Here is a 20176-nt window from a genome sequence, read left to right as displayed (position 1 = left end):
TATCATTAAGGTTATTCACAATATTCTTTAGGTATCATTTTAACGTGTGTAGGGTCTGTAATAATATCCCTATTTTCATCCTTGATATTTGTAATTTGTATTTGACCTTTTATTTATTCATGGATCTATGACAGAGTTTATCTATTTTATCAGACTTTTCAAAGAACCAGCTTTTTTTGTAAATTTTTCTATTGTTTGTGTTTTCTAGTTTATTGATTTTTTGCTCTTATCTTTCTTATTTTCTTTCCTCTGCTTTGGGTTTAATTTTCTCTTCTTTTTTTTAGCTTCATATGGTAAAAATTAAGATCAATAATTTTGAGCCCTGCTTCTTTTATATAAAGAAGACTTGCTTCTTTTATTAATTCAAAAGTATACATTTCCTTCTAAGCATGGCTTTAGCTACTTCCCACACATTTTGCTATGTTGTGTTTTCATTATCATCCAGGTAGATTTCTTTTCTTTTTTTTTACATGTACCAGCCATCTTTTATTGGACATGAATTCTCAATTAGGATATGAAAAGATTTACATGATTGTGTTCCTCAAGGAGGAATGCCAGGCAAAAAAGGTCATGGTCAGGAATGCAGAGTCACACTCCACACTGGGCCCTCTTCAGTGGTACCTGCATAAACACTCACATTTGAGTTCCTTCTCAGAAAGGCAGTAGTTGAAAAGCACATAAGTTGCTAGCACCATAAAAACCCCAGCGATGTTCCCTTTCTTCGCATTGATACACTTGTAATAACCTCTTTGATATGCTCCATCAATGCCTTTAGGGATGAAATCCCACATCAATGTCCAGCTTGGTAGCTCCCCTATTTTGACATCCCTGAGTTTCTTCTCCTTCACTGGTATCACTGACACCATGTTGGTGTCTTGGGGTCCACTGCCCAGGTGGATTTAATTTATAACTCCCTTGTAACTTCTTCTTTGACTCAAGGGTCATTGACAAGTAAGTTGTTTAATTTTGAATCATTTGAGGATATTTCTAGATACTTTTTTATTACTGATTTACAATTTATTTCTATTGTGCTTAGAGAAAACTATCTGTAACATTTAAATCGTTTGATATTTATTGAGAGTTATTTTAAGGCTCAGCATATGGTCTATCTTACTTAAGTTTCCACGTGCAGATGAAAAGAAAGAATTTTCTGCAGTTGTTGAGTGAAGTTCTATAATATGTTAATAGGATCAAGTTACTTGATAGTGTTTCTATCAAATATTAGTGGTCACTAACTTCTTATTTAGTTGTTCTCTCACTTACTAAGAGAGGTTACTACATTCAATTGAGATAAATGTCCCTTTTTTGGGCCAATAACTCCTCTTTTCTTGAACTCTCTTTTGTCTGATATTATTGTAAGCACTTCACTTCAGTTTTTCTTATGCTTACCATTTACATTGTATATATTTTACATTCTTTTGCTTTTGATGTATATGCGTTTTTATATTTAAGTGTGGCTCTTGAAGGACACATAAAGTTGTGCCTTGCTTTCTCACCTAGGATAAATTATTGAAATAATCCAAATGATGACAATAGAGGAAGAACACAGAAACAAAAAAGATACATAAGAACTAGCAAGATGGTAGATTTAAACCTAACTGCATCAATATTACATGAAATGTAAACAGACTAAGCAATACTTTCTACTTAAAAGTTTCCTTTGGGTTAATTCAATACTTTAACATTTTAAAAATTCTTCTATTTTTAATATATACCTTTGATTTTTAATTATACCTTCTACTGTCATTTTAGTAGCTGCCCTAAGGATTAGACTATGCATCTTAATCTTATCACAGTATACTTAAATATTGTACTGATTCATGTAAAAAATAAATACCTTGAAAGTTAAAATGTCATATACCCACCAACCTTTGTGTTATTATTATCATGTATTTTATATTTGTATAAGTTATAAATTCAACATTGAAGTGTTTTTTGCTTTAAACAGTTATCTTTTAAAAATATTAAGAGGTGGGAGAAAGATAATATTTTTTAAATTTACCCTCATATTTATCATTCTTGATGCTTTTCATTTTTGCCTGTAGATCTGAGTTTCCATCTGGTATAATTTTCCTCAGTCTTAAGAACTTTCTTTAGCATTTATTGGAGCTTAGATATTCTGGTAATGGTTGATCTTAAAATATTTTTATATCACCCTCATTTGGAAGAATATTTTCACTGGATACTGAATTCTGGGTTTACGGTGGGGTGAAGGTTTAGCACTTTAAAGATGTAATTCTTTTTTCTTTCGGTTTTCATTGCTTTTGGTGAGAAATTTGCTGTAACATAACATTTTTCTCCTATTTGTAATCTGTCTTATTTGTCTGCTGCTTTCAATACTATATCTTTACCTTTGGTTTTTCATAATTTGACTACAAAATGTCTAGATGTGGTTTTCTTTTAATTTATTCTACTTTGGGTTAGCTAAGCTTCCTGGATCTGTAAATTAATGTTTGTTTGTTGTATTTTTAACTAAATTTGGAAATATTTCAATTATTATTTTAACAATGTTTTTATACCCCATCCTCTCCTTCTGGGATTCTAATTTCCTGTATTTTAGATGCTTAGTAATGTCTTGGAAGTTATCAATATTCTCTTCATTTTTTGTAGTATTCTTTCTTCCTCTTCTTCATATGAATAATTTTGATTGACATACCTTCAATTTCACTGAGTCTTTCTTCTATTATTCTTAATATACTGTTAAGTGAATTTTTCATTTCTGATATTTTACTTTTAAATTATCCAATGCCAATTTCACTTTTTAAAATAGACTTTATTTATTCACTGAGATTACCCAATTGTCCAGACAATGTGACAATCTTTTCTTCTAAGATCTTGATCATATTTTAATGGCTGCTTTTAAACATTTTTCTGCTAATTCAATAATCTAGGTCATCTAGAACTCCTTTTCCACTAACTGCTTTTTCTCTTGATTATAGATCAAATTTTCCCATTTCTCTACAGGTTTCATAATTTTTTAACATTTTTTCACTGGACATTTTAGGTAATTTTTTGTAGAGTCCCTGGATTCTGTTATGTTCCTCTGAAGAGTATATGTTGTATATTATTTGCTGATCAAATTGAACTCGTGGAGACTTGCTTTTATGCTGTTTTTGTGATGCTCCTTTTTTTTTTTTTTTTTTTTCCTTTTGTCCTAAGGTGAATGTCTTAATATTGTAACAAAACTTTTACTTCTGAGGCATGACCTATCTGGGGTTTCAGTGGTAAAGCCCAGGTATTTATCAAGCCCCTCTAAAACTCCAAACTCTGTCTTATTTGCAGTGGTTATCTGCTGAAATATCTCACAGCATTTTCAGTCTTTTGGCTCTTCTTTTTCCTGGGCTTTTTAAATTATCTGCCATAAATGCATGCTTCATGGATCTTACAAGGATTCAAGGGGAGTTTACATGCAGATTTGGGAACTGTTTGTCTCTCTCTGTAACTTCTTTTTTGTCAGAATCTCTCTCTTTTTATTTCAGACTTAACCAATATCCTTGAATTCTATTATTTAACTCCTCAAGCCAGGCTTTCCACTTGATTTCTAGCTGCCTCACAGTTCATGTTCTTGGCAGTATTTCAGGGTAAAAGCTGTATAGACATGGCTCTCATAATTATTGTCTGAGTGAGCGTTAGTCCATTACAAATTTGTTTGCCATTACTAGAACTGAAAAGTCAACAAACTAATATTTAAAACGACAGCACTGGGAGCCATGTTTTTGCAGTTCTTTCTTTGTCCAGCCACTCAGTCTTGGATTAAAATGGAGTGCTGTATCATCTGTTTGTCAGTGACTCAAGTTCCTACTATAACTTTAAATTCAACTTTATGTGCCAAACCCTATAACCAAAGGTTCATCTTCCTAATTGTTTCTGCTTGATCTTTTCTGAATTTTCTGTTCCTGAGCCTGCTGGTAACACTAGTTTCACACCTACTTACATCTAAGATCTGATTGATGAAATATCTGCTAAGTAAGCCAAAAATACTAATAAAATATGACCTTAATGAGCGATTTGAGAACAACTTACAATGCAGCAGAATACTCTGCCAATTAGTCAGGGGAACAGAGAGGCAGTGCTGCTTCTGCTTATGGAATTTTATTGTTTAGCCAGGAAGAAAAAACACAGTCTATTTCTTCTTAATGGAAGTATGACTTTTTACTTCTCTGACCATATTTATTTTAATACTGTTCTCTTCACTTCAAAGCTGGAACAATTGCCTCTGGCTTTATTTGACTATTGTCATAGAATTTACCCCCATGTTACACTCCTGCCACTCTTTATATCTGTCACTGCTCTGACATTTGCAAATGAAAAGAAATTTGAAGGGCATGTATACTATGATACAACCATAGAAACTCTCTCCCCAAAATGTAGCATCTAGTGTTAGTGATAGTCCCCAGCATCATGACATTCTGCAAAGCTTAGTGACATAGAGTGGATTGATTACCACTGGGTCAAGGAGAACTAAGTACCTGGAAAAATCAGATAGGAATGTTGGAACAGAATACCAGGAGGCAAATCTTTAAAAACTAATGTCACATGAAAGTTATTTTCTTCTAATAATTCCTTGAAATTAAGTTATTCAATGTTTCTCTAGAGAAGACATTGAAGAAAGATAAATTTATGCCTTTGAGATAAAGCAAAGGAAAGAACACCATGTGACTGAGTCTGTCACATACTAGTTTACCTCTTTCTTTCCCATCTGATTGTAAACTCTTTTATCTATGAATAACTCATAGTTGCAAAATGACAAGAGGGTGAATTCTTCCAAGTCCTAAATATTATATAATTTATCCAACTGTAGCTCAGTAATGGAGAGATGTGTGTCCTTTAATGCATTTGTTTGTGTACATGTATAAATTATAAGCCCTCCAGACATTGTTTATCTGTATTCAAAATAGCTATGACTCAAAAGACCAACTTCTTCCTACTTTGGTGACAACAGTCCTTGGTTTGTGGCTATAGCTGATGTTTGTAGAGCCTATCTAAATGCATAGATTCCTTTGTGCTTTTTAGAATACTCAAAAATGGTACTCCATCTTTGCTTTTTTCACTGTTGGTTGATCTTTCTGCTCCTAATATTCACTTGTAGTCCACAGGCAAGCTTCATTATTTAAGACTCATTTTTTCTAGTTCCTTAAACCATATCTTAAAGCCTTGTTGACTGCAATCCCCTCTTCATGTGGTATCTACTTGGTAGACACATATATCTCGTTCTTATATCCAAACCAAAAAGATAACCATAATGTATACACTGTTAACTGATGGGCATAAAAGTTCTTCCTGACCAAATTAACTGTAATTCAAGACATTAAATCCCCCTGTTAAAGTACAAATGCTTCCTGGAAAGGGCAAAACATAGAACTCTTTCAAAGCATTAACTCTTTAGCTTGAATTATTATCAGATTAGCCATAAAATAGGGTATGACTAAAGAGTGGGATATACAGAAAGGCTAAACGTTGATGGAAGGGATCCAAAAGAAAAAGATCCAGAGCACTGGGCGGCCTGGCACAATTACTTCGCATGATATTTGGCTGTGTCAGGCTCTGAGTACTCAGAAGACATCATAGGGCACTGGGTGCCTAGGAACAAATGGACTGGAAAAGTACTAAAGAAAGGCGTTGCCTGTTTCACAACTTAACATTGAGCTGACCCTCCAGGCTCTCGTCTACCTCAGATGTCCTGCTAGCATTGGCGTAGGAGTCAGTTCAGTGCTGGTAGCCTGGCTACATTCTAGTATCTTGTTTTTTAATTCTGGATATGACTTATAGGTGCTGTTTATCTAAACACAAACACACACACACACACACATTTCAACAGCAAGATATTGCATCTTCAGAGGGTGATGTATAAATGAATATGAAACTACTGACCTACAATCCTTGATAACTGCTTTTATTTTATGCATACATTACATAGATGGTGGGGGGATAATCAATTCACTGCATAACACTTCAGGGTAAAAAAAAAATCATCCATAACCGGATGGACTATTTACAAATGCATCATAATGCAGTATTCAAAACTGGAATCCCTGTCTGTCCAGATTTGCATCCAATAAAGTTCTATGTATCAAATTCCCAGTATAAGAATCTGGCCCTCTATTAGCAAATGTTTAGTGTCTACATAGGTATTAAACAGGACCCAAGGGCATCTCCAAATTGTGTCCCTGTAAATGTCTAACTGTTAGAAGAGGAAAATGTAATTTGATCATCTGAGCAAGTTACTATTATGCTCTCTTTTTAGGCTTCCCTGGTCTGCTCTTTACATTGCCCAGACTCTGTGTGGTGATTGAACATTGTCCAAGCTGTGCTGCTGTTCAAAACTGGACTCACGTTGCGTTTGTGCAATTGGAATGAGAAAGTGTTGGGGAACACAGCTTTCCTAGTCATATGACTGCACCAAGCACCGGGAGGCCTGAGATGTGAGACAGCCAAACAGTCTGTCAGTTGTAGCTTTTTCTTCAACTCTGAAGTAAATCTTGAAATAAATCTTTACTTCATGACATTTGTTATATCGAAACTAGATGTTCGCCAGAAGCGGAAGAGCAATAAACAACAACCTCTTCCCCTGTGGCTAGTGCCAGAAAGAGTCAATTAGAAATAATGCTTCGTGATGACTGTCTCATGAGAAACTGTATTAATTCAAGAAGAACTCAGAGGTTGGTTGGTTGGTTTGTGTAAAGCCTATAAATGAGCCTTGTGGAAGGCCAAGTCTAGACATTTGTTTTTCCAAATAGCTTGAAGCTCTCGTTCTGACTTTCTCTATGTGCGTCCCACTTTATGACTTTTTAAAAACAGCTTTATTGAGATATAATTCACAATATCGTACAATGCATCCCTTTCAAGTGTGCGATTTCTTGATTTTTTAGTATATTCACAGAGTTGTGTAACTCTAACCACAGTCTAATTTGAGAGCATGCTTATCAACCTAAAAGGAATCTATTAGCAACCATTTCACATTTTCCCCCAAGCTCCAAGCCCTAGGCAACCAAGAATCTCCTTCCTGTCTCTGCAGCCTCCTTATGACTTTTGTAATGCTAGCTTTGAGAACGATCTCTCTGGGTTAATAGTAAGTACTATTTACTGAAAGCACTGTAAAAGGCGCTGTTTTGTATGCTGTCCTCAATTCACAAAACCACCTTATGAAGTAGGTATTAGCCTCCTCAATTTACAGAAAGAGAAACTAAAGCTGAGATAGACTTTGATACTTTCCCATAGTCACATACTTGGTGGAGCTGGAATTTTTATCCAATTCTGTCTGCTCAGAGTTCCCATGTTTTCTCCAGGATGCTAAAGTGTGGTGGAGTATAGGAGCTTAACTCTTAGGTTGAACCACATGAAATTGCCAACATTAAGTCATTTTTCACCTACAAAGATGGCAATTTCATAACATTTAACCTAGATAGATGCTTCAGTGCCTTCCATTGGAATGAACCTTAAAAGAATGATTATTATGTCAGTCTGCAAAAAGCTTTTAGTGTAAGAAGGTGGGATCTGCAGACAGTAGTGCAGCTCCTCTATACTACCAAAGCTCTTTTCTCCTTCCTCCTAAAGACACCTTAAACAACCTTACACCCATGAGGGAATCTACCTGGCTCCAAGTTAGTCTCCTGAAACAATTGTAGGTGTTTTATTTTTCAAATGTTGAATTTCTTAATGAATTTATTAAAGGAATAGAAAATTGTAGGGTCTTTTACAAACAGAAGGGACATTACTGGTCCGACATGAATATGGCAGGAGCCCAGAGTCCATCTCAGACCTTTAACTTGTTCCTTAACAGCACTTCCCACAGTGAGGATCTGGGTTGGGATAAGGTTCAGGAATAGGAGCAAGGTTCAAGGAAGAGATAAGGATATCCATTTTTCACATTATTTGGTAATGGCTACATCAAAGCAAATATGTCAAAATATCACGTAGACGTCAAGATACGAAGGACTCTGTAGGCGTAAGATAGAACCTAGGACCCTCACTTCGTTAGCTTAGAGCTCTGCAGTTTATTTTGATTTAGCAAGGAGCCACACAATAAGAATATAAGCAGTATCCAATGGGAAAAAATCTCTTATTGAGAGTGATACATCTTGTATCTGGAAGAGCTATTGACCTTATCGCACTGGTTTTAAACACACAAAAAATAATGATATGGGTTGGTAGAAGGGCAAGGGTGTTTTTGCTCTCTTTTTGTTCTCTTTCCAGTTACGCAGGATGATCACAAATCTTACTTCCTTTGGAGGACTGCTTATGGCGCTTTACTTAAATTTAGCTGTTTATCCTTTTTAAGAATACCTGATAGATCATCCTTATGTGAAAGAGCCAGACCATTAAAAATGGATAACTGCCGAACAAATTATAATCTTGTCTAATTTCTATCAAATGATTCTGTGTGGCATTAGCAAATACTATATAAACAAGAAACTCTGTGAACTATTTTATTCCCTAATATTCATTTTGGCAACAAATGATTCCTCTGGCTGCAATTAGGTATTGTCTTATCTTGTCCCATAATTCCAGATAGTAGGAAGGAAAAGGGAAAAGTTTAAATGCAAGAAAGTGCTAAATTACCTCATAGGTCTTGGTTCGCCTTTCATCTTCCTTTTAAATCCCCATCATCGCAAGGAAAGTAAATAGCAGGTTGTGTTATGATGGATTAGCGTTGGCAGATGCACAGCTGGGTATAACTAAGGCAGTGGTTGGAAGCCAAAGTTCTTGTGGATTACCTACATCTGTTGCCCAAGTTGCCTGTGTCTATTGACACTAATGATAATCTTCCTTCTTAACAGGCTTAGCACGTAGGATGTCTCTGGGGACTTTCTCACCAGAGGTGCTGCTTTTCTGTTGATTTAGAGATCCACCTGTCTAAACTATAACTGCATCCAAGCTACACAAATTCTTCCTGTGTGTATATTTTGGATACGACTTGATATCATTAAAAGGACTATCAATGCCTCTCTTTTGTCTGGCTGTAAATCTGAACAGAAGTGCCGCTGGCAAACTGTTGGCAGAATTCTTCCCAATTCCTGTGTCGTGGTGCCTGATTTCTGAAGAAAGTCCTCACTGAGGTTCTTTTAAGGTCTTTAATACACATTTTTAATTCCTTTTTTGAGTATGCCAATTAAAACTGCTCATCCTGGGTCTACCAGAAGGCAATGACATTTCTATCCTTTAGACATCCAGAAATATGAGGATTTTCAGTCACTGAGGTAATCTCCTGCTTTATTCCAGATTCTCCACCTCTAATTCAGACTCTTATAGATAAATATTAAACTCTTCCTGCAAAAGCCATAAATCTTCTGGTAACTCTTATGGCAACATTATATAGGATTCTTTCCTTCTGGGGGTTGAACTAGCAGATCGTAATTTATCCAGTACTATTATCATCTTAAAAATTTTTGTCCTGCAGAGTCCCATTAGGTTAAAAAATGTCTCATCATTATATTATCCAGAAGTCCTGACTTCTTGCTGAGCTAGCTCTTCATCCAGTTTTAAACCATATCCAGGGAGTGACATTTTAGGATCAACACTGGGCACATAGATTGAACCTGCTCTTCTAGTCAAAACCCATTATCTCCTTGAGAAATACTGATATGTAAATTACTTTTTACTGATCACTTGGATCAGGGCTATATATACCACAGCTACTAGGCAACCTCTATGGTAGAAACATGTAAGGGATGTCTTCCAACCCAGTTTGGAATATGATTTTTCTTTTCTTTTTTGGGGGGAGGGGTGTTAATTAGGTTTATTTATTAATTTTTAGAGGCAGTACTGGGGATTGAACCCATATGCTCTACCACTTGAGCTATACCCTGCCCCTTGGAATATGGCTTTTCTAATCCTCTCAGAATCTCCATTTTGTTTCTTTCATCACTGACAGTTGTAATTATGAATGATCAAAGTTGGTGCACTGTGTGAATAAGGCTAACTATCACTTTGGAAGTGAGATTGTGATCAGCTAACTACTTTTCTTCACCTGAACATGGTTTTAGTTCCCTCTTTGTGAAAGCACTTCAAAAGACACTTTTGAATCTGCTCTGAACATCCCACAATAGGGCTAAATGTTTAGATACCAAAATCATTCAAATATTATGGTGTGAAAAGTAAATTTTATATTTCCAGTAAAGTTTATAGCTACTAGAAAGGAACTGGTATGCTTACTCATTGCCCCCAAGAGAATGCTTTCTTCAGAAATGAATGGTTTCTTTTTATTTTTAAGGAATGGGAATCATACAAATGGCAAAGGAGACTGAGCTCTGGGACTGAGGTCAGAGGAAGATGAGCTATATGTAAGATGGACTTTGCCAATCAGAGAAACATTGGTAGCCATTGAAAAGAGTCGTGTTTTCTTTAGTCACCTTGAGTTTGGGGACTTCCTGTATAAATTGGAAAAAGAGCTTACTTGCATGCGCTTGCATGAGCACAATGAAAGGTGTTGCGGAAAACATCCCAGGGTGGTTACCGTTGGTTACCTTAGTTCAGAGAGACAGGTAGTGGGAGTGGAGAGAAATGTTTACATTTTTTAAGCCTTTATCATTTTAGAGCAGTTTTAGGGTTATAATAAAATGGAGAGCAAGGTATAGGCATTTCTCATGTACCCTCTGCCCCCACACATACATAGCCTCTCCTATGATCAATATCACTCACCAGAATGATACCTTTATTTTGCTAAAGATGAACCTACATTGACACATCATAATCACTCAAAGTCTATAGTGGACCTTAGGGTTCACTCTTGGTGTACTATATTCTATGGATTTGGACAAACGCATAATGACAGGTATTCATCATTATTGTATCACACAGAGTATTTTCACTGCCCTAAAAATCCTCTGTGCTCCACCCATTCATCTCTTCACCCTCACTCCCAGCAACTATTGATACTTGTATTGTGTCTCTGGTTTTGCTGTTTCCAGAATATCATACAGTTGCAGCCTTTTCAACTCAGCTTTTTTCACTTAGTACTATGCATGTAATTTTCTTCCATATCCTTTCATGACTTGATGGCTCATGTCCTTTTTCCCCATTTTATTGAGATATAATTGACATTTAACATTATATTAGTTTAAGGTGTATGATATAATGATTAGATATATGTACATATTACAAAATGATGACCACATGTAGTTAACATCCATCACCTCACATAGTTGCAAAATTTCTTTTGTGATAACAACTTTTAAGAACTACTCTCAGCAACTTCCAAATATACAATACACTATTGTTAACTATTTTTACATTTCTTTTTAACACTGTACTTTCCGGATGTCCCACAGCTTGTGTTTCCATTCACCTCCTAAGGACATTTTTGTTATTTCCAAGTTTTGACAATTCTGAATAAAGTGACTATATACATCCATGTGCAGGTTTTTGTGTGAACATAGGTTTTCAATTTCTTTGGGTAAATTAAAAAAAAAAGAGTTGTAAAGCACTGGGTTAGACCTTAGCTCTCCATTTAGCTAAGATATCTAGCCAGCAATAATGCTTCATTCATCAAACATTCAAAAACAACAAATCAGTTTGCATTTGGGTGTCTCATTTGTGTCCCTTGTTGCATTATCTTCTTTTTTTCTTATTAGCATTAATTATCCTATTTATTGTATTAATAACATTAATAATCTTATTACTGGTTACATTTCCAGTAAGAGTAAGTTTAATTTTGGTTTTTTGTTTCTTTGTTTGTTTTTTTGAAGGAGGAGTTAATGAGCTTTATTTGTTTTTCTTTATTTTTTAATGGAGGTACTGGGGATTGATCCCAGGACCTCGCGCATGCTAAGCATGTGCTCTACCACTGAGTTATACCCTCCCCCTCAGTATGTTTAATTTTGTAAGAAGCTGCCAAACTGTCTTACAAAGTGGCTGTACCATTTTGCATTCCCACCAGCAATCAATGAGAGCTCCTGCTGCTCCACATCCTTACCAGCATTTGGTGTTGTCATTTTTTTTTCTATTTTGGCCATTCTAATAGGCATGAAGTAGTGTCTTATTGTTATTTTATTTTGCATTTCCCTGATGAGATAATGTGAAACATCTTTTCAAATATTTATTTGCCATTTGTATTTCTTCTTTGGTGAGATGTGTGTTAAGGATATTCATGTTTAAGTTCCGTTTTTTTTTTTTTTTAATTGAGCTGCTTGTTTTCTTATTGTTAAGAGTTCTTTGCATATTTTGGATAAATGTCTTTCATCAGATGTGCCTCTTGCAAATGTTTTCTCCTAGTCTGTGGCCTGTCTTCTAATTCTCTTGATATTGTCTTACACAGAGCAGAAATTTTCAATTTGAATGAAGTCCACTTTATCAATTATTTCTTTCATACATCATGTCTTTGGTGGCAACACCATATCCAAGGTCATCTAGATTTTCTCCTATGCTATCTTCTAGGACTCTTAAAGCTTTGCATTTTTCATTTATGATGGTCTGTGATCCGTTTCAAGTTCATTTTTGTGAAGGGTGTAAGGTCTGTATCTAGATTCATTTTTTTTAATGTGGATATCCATGTTTAAGGTTTTTTTCTTTGTTGCTTTTCTTGTTATAACACACACTTATTACCACTATAATTTTAAATACCAAAATGCATTTTTAGTGGACTTACTTTTACTAAGAAAAATTGGTTAAATCTTTGTCCCTAATACTGCAATAAGTGCTAGACTTTTCATTAAACTGCATTTGGATTAAAGCATGGGATGTTGTAGATAGTGTCACAACCACAGAATTGCAGATGTGGTTTTAAGATTGTTTCTACACATCACACTCAGTATTATTGAGAAACCCCAAACCACAAAAGTGATTGCCCACACCTCCGGAACAGGTGAAAATATGCTTTGGATATTGCAAGATCATATGAGTACACCACTAATATTAAATGGTGCCTTTTCCTGCTGGCTTTTCTTTCAGCATAGAAAGAGAAATTTTCACATGACAAGAAAATTGGGTAAGAAAAGAAGCATCTTGTGTGGACCTGAAGATTCTTTCCTTCCAGACAAAATCATGAAATGAATTCCCTCCTCTGATAAATTCAACTCCCTTATCCCAACATATAGAATTTGAAGTTAGAAGAGACTTTGAGGATCAAGCACCTTGATACAAATCCCTCCTTTTACAGAAAATTCAACTGAAAGCTATAGGTATTAAGCGATGGCCCCAAAGTCACACAGTTACTAAGTAGAATCCTAGTCTACCGTTTTTGTTTTCAATTACATCCTCCACAACTTGCCCTTGGAAATCTTGCGGCCACTGGGGGCACAAGAATATGAAATGAAAGTGTCCCTCAAGGTTCTTTGGCACAATGTTGTAGAACAAAATGAATAAATGTGACTTTTAGAGTTCTTTTTTCATGGAAGAGCTCCACAACATGGAGAAATAAAATGGTATCTTATAAGGAACATCTATAGCTGTAAACAAATGTAGCTGTCCCTGAAACATAGTAGAAGTAAACATGTTTCTTTATAGCACATTAATGTGTGCTAAGTTGTACTTTTGTGACAATCTGAAGAGAAACTCAAACTTGCAACAATGTCGTGATCAGCTGTGAGTGAGTTCTGTTGGAACTGCTTTGAAATGATCAAAACAATGGAATGATCATCAGCCATATTTGTGACCTCACATCCAAGTTTCATAACTGTGTGGTTTGAGCATTTTGAGAAATACTACAACATGTCAAACAATGTAAATAGAGAACATTTAAAAGGAAGAAGAGTGCGCATTGGAAGGATAGATGAGGCATTCAAATTCTGATATTGTTTGCTTATGACGAAGATTTAATAAAGACAAAGTGACACCGTTCATACGTTTTCATGATAAAGTTCACCAGAGGAAAACATGCGGGTATGAATCCTTTTCCATAATTTTTATATTCTGCATGATAAAGCGTACCCTAAGTATTAACTTCATCTTAGAATAAATCAGTGTAACTCTCCAATTCATTCCAATTCATTCAGCCTACAGAAAGAATTTTTTTTTTGGGGGGGGGATCAGAATAAGTAATATAATTACTTCCAAAAACCATGTGAGCTTTTGTGTTGTGTTTGTTTTCTTTCTTTTATTTCCTTTGTAAATGGTTACCAAATCCACTTGCCTCTGAAATGTGTTGAGCATCCACAGTTATTTCTCATCATAAACCATATCTTGCCTTTATCTGAAAATATATAAGAACCCAAAATATATACCATTTATTAAATTCTAATTATGAGTCAATTATTCAACACTTTACATGGTACATCATTTATTTCTCACAACAAATCTGTAACACAGCTGTAATTTTTCACATGTACTAGATGAAGAAACTGAAACTGAGAGATAATAAGTAACTTGCCCAAATTAATGCATTTAACTGGGATGCTGAGCCAGGATTTGATGCTCAATCTGCCAAGGGTGAAGTCAAACTCTATGTATGCTCTTTCTACTCTATTACATTTACTCCCTAAGAAAATCATGGCATCTTGGATTTACAGTGTGATTTTTCTCAAAAAAAAGAAAGAAAATCCAAGATTCTTTCTGATTTGGGCCTTAACATAAGAAATCCTTCATTAATGTAACATGCCTACTGAAAGGCCATGCATGATGAGCCTGTATCCAGCTACTTCTGCATCTCTTAAAAGTGTTACCAAATGGTTACTTTACCCCTTTCCCCTTTGGCCAGAAGCCCTCTTCCCCACATTCCCAAATACTTTTTGATGGTCCTAATTATTCCACCCTTTTTTAGAAGCCCTTGATTGAGCTTCTATGGAACAATCCTACTGCCTACTGAAAAGCTCCTGTGGAATAAAATCTTTTCTTTTGGGAATCTCTTCTCTATCACGATCTTTCATTTTCAATTCCTGGCTTTGAGTATCTGTATCTTCTTTACTGTTTTGTCTTCACTTTCTGTGAGATGAAATACGTACCCACCGTGGAGCTCCAAGACAGCCATTTCTTTTGCTTTTCTCACCGTTCTCTCATTACTAGTTCTGCCTCCCTTCTCCCTTCTCACAGCACTGCAACTGCTGATGTCCTTCAAAAGTGTTTTCTTTGTCCTATCTTGAGTCTATTAATGCTTTTTGGCAATCTGGAATATCAAAAGGTATGCTTTCAGCTTACTTTCTCCTTTATCATGGTGGATAAAGTACATTTAATACACGTATAAATGATGATTGCCTCTGGCAAGAAAGGCAAATGCAGCATACTCTCTGTAGGTCAATAAAATAAGTCCCTTGAGGTTCCAACCTTATTTGAATAAAGTTATGTTCACAAGTGGGGCCACAATCCTTTGTGATTTCTCTCTAGAGCTGTCTCAGTGAACTGCCAGTTGTACTGGACTCTGCTCCCTCTGGGCTTTGAGAGTTCACTTTTGAAATTTGTCTGCCTGTAGTACAACAAGGGCTACTGGTTGCCAGTTGTCATAATGTTAGTAAATTTCCACTGATCATCATGAGCATCTTACAGCAGCTGCCAGATTATAATCCACCATAGAAATAGAGGGGGAAAACCTGGGATAATTTTAGGTAATACATTTCTTAATGCTGCCTTTTAGCCTTTGTTGTAATGTCAAGATCTACCTATTCACCCCTAGACAATTGACTGTTGTTTACGGAAATTGAATATAACAGAAAACAGTCATAGGTGAGCTCTGAGGTCATGTTTCTAAAAAGTGCTGATAGAATAATGCAGCCATCTCTAGGAAAAAAAGTGGATATGTCTTAAGATAAAAACTGGTCAGGGCCAGTGTTCCTCTTTTCTGGGTACAAGCAACTCCTGCATTTGGTGAAAGGCAGAATGTAAACAGTGTCTCTTCAAAACAAATATTTAGAAAAATATAATGATTTTGAAATGAACGGTGCAATTCTAAATGTCTTAAACTTGTTTTATCTTAACATTGGGAATTTTCTGTTCAACTGTGAAAGCAAAGCTTTGGGGGATTAAATTAGGAATACTAGGGATATCCTGAGAAATAGAAAAGGAACAACTGTCACTGTGTATGTAGACTGTCCCACTTGAGATAAATTATGAGGAAAGCACTTTATCAAGGAAGGGATTAACTAAGGGTGTTAACTAATACAATTAATAGTGACGTAGGATGAGCCCAAGTTGTTCAGCTCTTGGTTAAGAGCAGCCACTAAGCAGCAGTTGGTCCCTTGAATGCTTTTGATGTGTTTTGAAAATAGCACAGCTCAAGCCATGGATTGCTATCCTTTTAAGAAACACCAGAAGATTACAGACAGTGGTGAGTTGGAATCACCTACCAGGAGATGCTGAATAGTTTCCTGGAACCTTGAGAGCAAGGCTATTCTGTGTAATTTCACTTTCTCTTCTCTGTTATTTGTAGTCTTGTTTCAGGTATGAAATAGAAATCATTGTTCCCTTTAAAATATTATTCACCTTGACTCAGAGTCTTCTTTAGAGGATGCTGACTATTGGAGATTGTTCAGATGTTTCGACATTGTTGATCGCAAGAAGCCTATTGACCTGGATGGTATCTCTGAGGCTGATATCAAGCCCAAAAGGACTCTGAGAAGCAGGATGGGCAGCCACTTCTCCCCTCTGGGTCTTTCAGCTAGAAAATCTGTTAGACATTATCTGCTCCCGTGATGCATTTGTCTCTAGCATGCCTATGTCCTCCATGCGCTAGTATTTCATGTCTTAAACATGAGTTGTAAACCAAGTTTTGCTTTCAACTGTGATGAAAACTCTCAAAAATTCTTATAGAAGAAGAGCTGTCAGAAATCCATCAAGATTAAGCTTGAGTTAATTTTGAAAACTTTGGAAGATGTGGACACGAATTGAATTGCTTCGATCATAAAAGAGAAAATATTTAAAATATCAACATGGTATTTGAGGCAGGACTAATAACAAGTGGACTTGAGGGTAACTTTGGACCTCAAAGGCTTCATTTTATTTCCTAGCTAGTCACAGTTCTGTCTCCTTTGATAAAGAGTGAAGGACTTCTCAGTGGGAATCCTTGGAGATTTTTCATTCATTCTGAATAACTAACTCATTCTATCTAGACCTTACACAGCTAGATAAAAAATGCAGTTGGTATAGAATGAAGCAGCATGACTTCTGGAAACCCAGGCTGCTAATATCCTCTCATGCAGGTTTTTATGTTTTATGTGATTTAATTATATAATATTCATTTGATTCGGGACTGTGACTGACAGTCTCAAGAGCTTCAAGGAAGCTCACACTGGGGGAAACAAGAGAAGAAACAGGCTCAAGGAGTCTTAATGTGGGAAGTCCTGGAATAAAAAATGAGCATGTGCTTGTAAGAAAATGTGTTACTTTCAGATCTAATTCTTTAAGAAGGTCAGTAGCCTGGAATGTGTTCAAAGAAGAGCCGATGAAAGCAAAGTGTCCAACTTGGAAACATGCCTATCGAGGAAAACGGTTCAATTTTTGTTTATCTGTTTGTCCCTTGACATTGGGCATCCGATGTGTGCATTAGAGAGTTAAAAATAATCCTACTAGCCTAGCCCCAGTTTAGTGAACCAAGAATTAGTGGGTTATCTAAAGACAATCGCAGTAGAAGCTGGGCAGGAGGAGTACACCCACTCCTGAGCTAATTTTGGCTGTCTATGTTGAATGTTGGCAAACCAACCCCAACAAATCCTCTATTTTCACAGTAAGTGAAAAAGAGAAGGCAAATCTTGTGAGCTCAGGACATTATCCTGAATGACACTAAGCTGTGTTTTGTTTTCTATTTCGAGTGCAATAATAACTACAATAACAACAACTATTACTATTACTATTACTATTACTGTTACTGATGCTGCTGCTATGAAGAAGCTACCATTTACTGAGAATCTACCAAGGGTCGGGCATTGCCATAAGCATTATCCATGAATGATCTTGTTTAATCTTCATTCATTCTTATGAAGTGGGCACTATTTTTATTCACAATTTAGAGATAAAGAAACTAGGACACCAAGAGCTTCAGCAACATGCCCAAGGTCACACAGCATGGAAGTGGCAGAGCCAGGATTCAAACTCAGGCAGATAGCCAAACCTTGGAAATATCACTAACCAGAGTCACTATGCCCTTCTTGAGTGACCTCGCTACCTCATTTTCTCATGGATCCTTTCAATAAACCTCCATCCCTAGGGGTAATCTGGGTATGTCTCTTTCTTGCAACTTTAAGGATCTTAATACCACCGCTTAAGCAACCTTGTTCTTAGTCGTGGTCTATTTTTAAATGGGATAAAAACCTCTCCAGTGTGACTCCACTAAAAACTAATAAAAATAAATTTATATTGGATACCTACTTAATTCAAGATGTTCTATGAGGCTGTGTGAAGGATACTTTACAAAAAAGCATTATATATGTTCACTTGGTTTCCTAAAGTTTACAATCCAGATAAGATTGTATCTTGTTGTGTATATCTTGTTGTGTATATTGTTGACATAAAGATAAAACTCACAATACAAGAAGTGTTTGGGAATGCTAATAGCTCCAATTTAATAAGCATATTATGGGCCAGACTCTAAGTGAAGTACTTAACATCCTTTATCATATTTAATCCTTACACCAGCACTACAAGTGCTACTGTTATCTCATATTTAGAGACGAGGAAACTGAGGATCAGCAACAGAGAGTATTTTGCTCAAAGCTGCCCAGCTAGTAAGCAACAGAACCGGACCCAAAACCCAGGCTATCTGACTTCAGAGACTGAGCTCTTCACTAAGTAAGTGACACGGTCAGTACATATTTGGGAGTACAGAGAAGGAAAAGAAATTTTCCTCTAGGCTAAAAATGATAACTATATACTGGGTGTGAGTTTTCATTATTATGTAAAGTTTAGTTGTAGTTTGGAGTAAGCAAACATGATATATTCAAACGGAAACTTGCAAAATAGTAACATTAGAATATGAATATTTGCATTACAAAGGTTTATTTGCTTCACAAAGAACCATCACAGATTTCCTTTAAATACCAGTCTCCCCTATTGAGCTCAGAATATGATTGGATTCCCCCACACACACTGAGGGAAAGAAAGAAGTGAATGTATACAATGTTTCTGTAATATGACTATTTTATAAAACCGGATACAGCTTTACCATATTTTATATGCAAACTCTGAGGCTTCCAACAAAGACCAAATAGATAAGAAAAAAAAAAAAACTTATTTATCATCTTGTCTGACTCCCTCGTTTTCTAAATGAAAAAATGGAAGCTCAAGAGAGGTGACTGGGCCAGAGTTACACAGCTAGTTAGTGGCACACTTGTTAGCGTTTTGCAAGACCCATGTCTTTTGTCCTCCAGCCTTGCTTTCTTTAAACTGTACCACTTCACTGTGCTTTAACAGGAAACAAAAAGAGCATCAGTAAATCTTAGGTAAAATATTATTCTCTATTGTTACAACATATGGACACATGTGCTCCTAAATACAGGAGGATGGGGTAGCGATGAAGTAGCCCATATTAACTCCTATCGCAACATTTTTTCAAGTTGACTCACTTCTCCCACCCAATTTCTCTCACCTTGTTCAGGGCCCCAGAGATAAATGCCATTCATATATCTGAAAGCTAAGAAGGTTCTTGCTTGGCTCTGTGACAACCTTCCTTTATCAGCGGAGCCTCACGTGCTTTGGATGTGACGTCAAATGTGATACTTGCTTTGCGTAAGCAGTTCAGAACAGCTTTCTCTACCAATTCACCTGGGCTGATAGATTTACTGTATAACTTCTTGGAGTAATACTTGTAAAAGTTTAAAGGTGAAATGCTCTGTTTTCACTCCTGATTTGTTTGAAGAATAATGTAAGCAATAAATAAGTGAAGTCTGCAAATAAGAGAAAAAGCCCAAGAAGAATTTTCATGTGGATGATCATAGATGAAATATAAGCATTTACTCTCCTGAATTGTGGTGGATCTAATAGCCTGCAGCCTATGTGATCGGAATTTCTATCAAGTTAATACTCGGTCCTCATTCTGAGGGGTGTTTGACTCATACCATTTATATCTTGGTCTGGTTCATTAAACATATAATTTATTGGTTATTAAAATGCCCTGCAGTATTTTTCCATTACAGAAAAATATAAAAAGTGATTTATGCAGCTTGTGTGTAAATTGATACATGTCATAAAGACAAGAGTTGTAATTTGTTTCCAAATAGTACTTCTTTACTCTCAGAACTGGTTACAGCTTTCAAAGCCTAATCACAGTGAAAACTTGATTAAATCTGTTGGTTGTATTGGTTTGGGTGCAAAAAGCTCCCTT

General features: G+C 36.0%; 1 protein-coding gene across 1 annotated transcript; it reads right to left on the bottom strand.

Annotated features, from left to right (window-relative positions):
- Nucleotides 1-497: 497 nt before the first annotated feature.
- On the bottom strand, nucleotides 498-866 carry LOC102518649 (ATP synthase subunit f, mitochondrial-like). Its single transcript, XM_032475465.1, has one exon. The coding sequence runs from the start codon at nucleotides 864-866 to the stop codon at nucleotides 612-614; it is 255 nt and encodes an 84-aa protein (XP_032331356.1). The 3' UTR covers nucleotides 498-611.
- Nucleotides 867-20176: the final 19310 nt, after the last annotated feature.

The sequence above is a fragment of the Camelus ferus genome, chromosome X, assembly GCF_009834535.1.
Source record: "Camelus ferus isolate YT-003-E chromosome X, BCGSAC_Cfer_1.0, whole genome shotgun sequence".
NCBI classification, from domain to species: domain Eukaryota; kingdom Metazoa; phylum Chordata; class Mammalia; order Artiodactyla; family Camelidae; genus Camelus; species Camelus ferus.
Note: the sequence above shows the minus strand (reverse complement) of the source record. Positions and strands in the feature narration are given on the sequence as shown.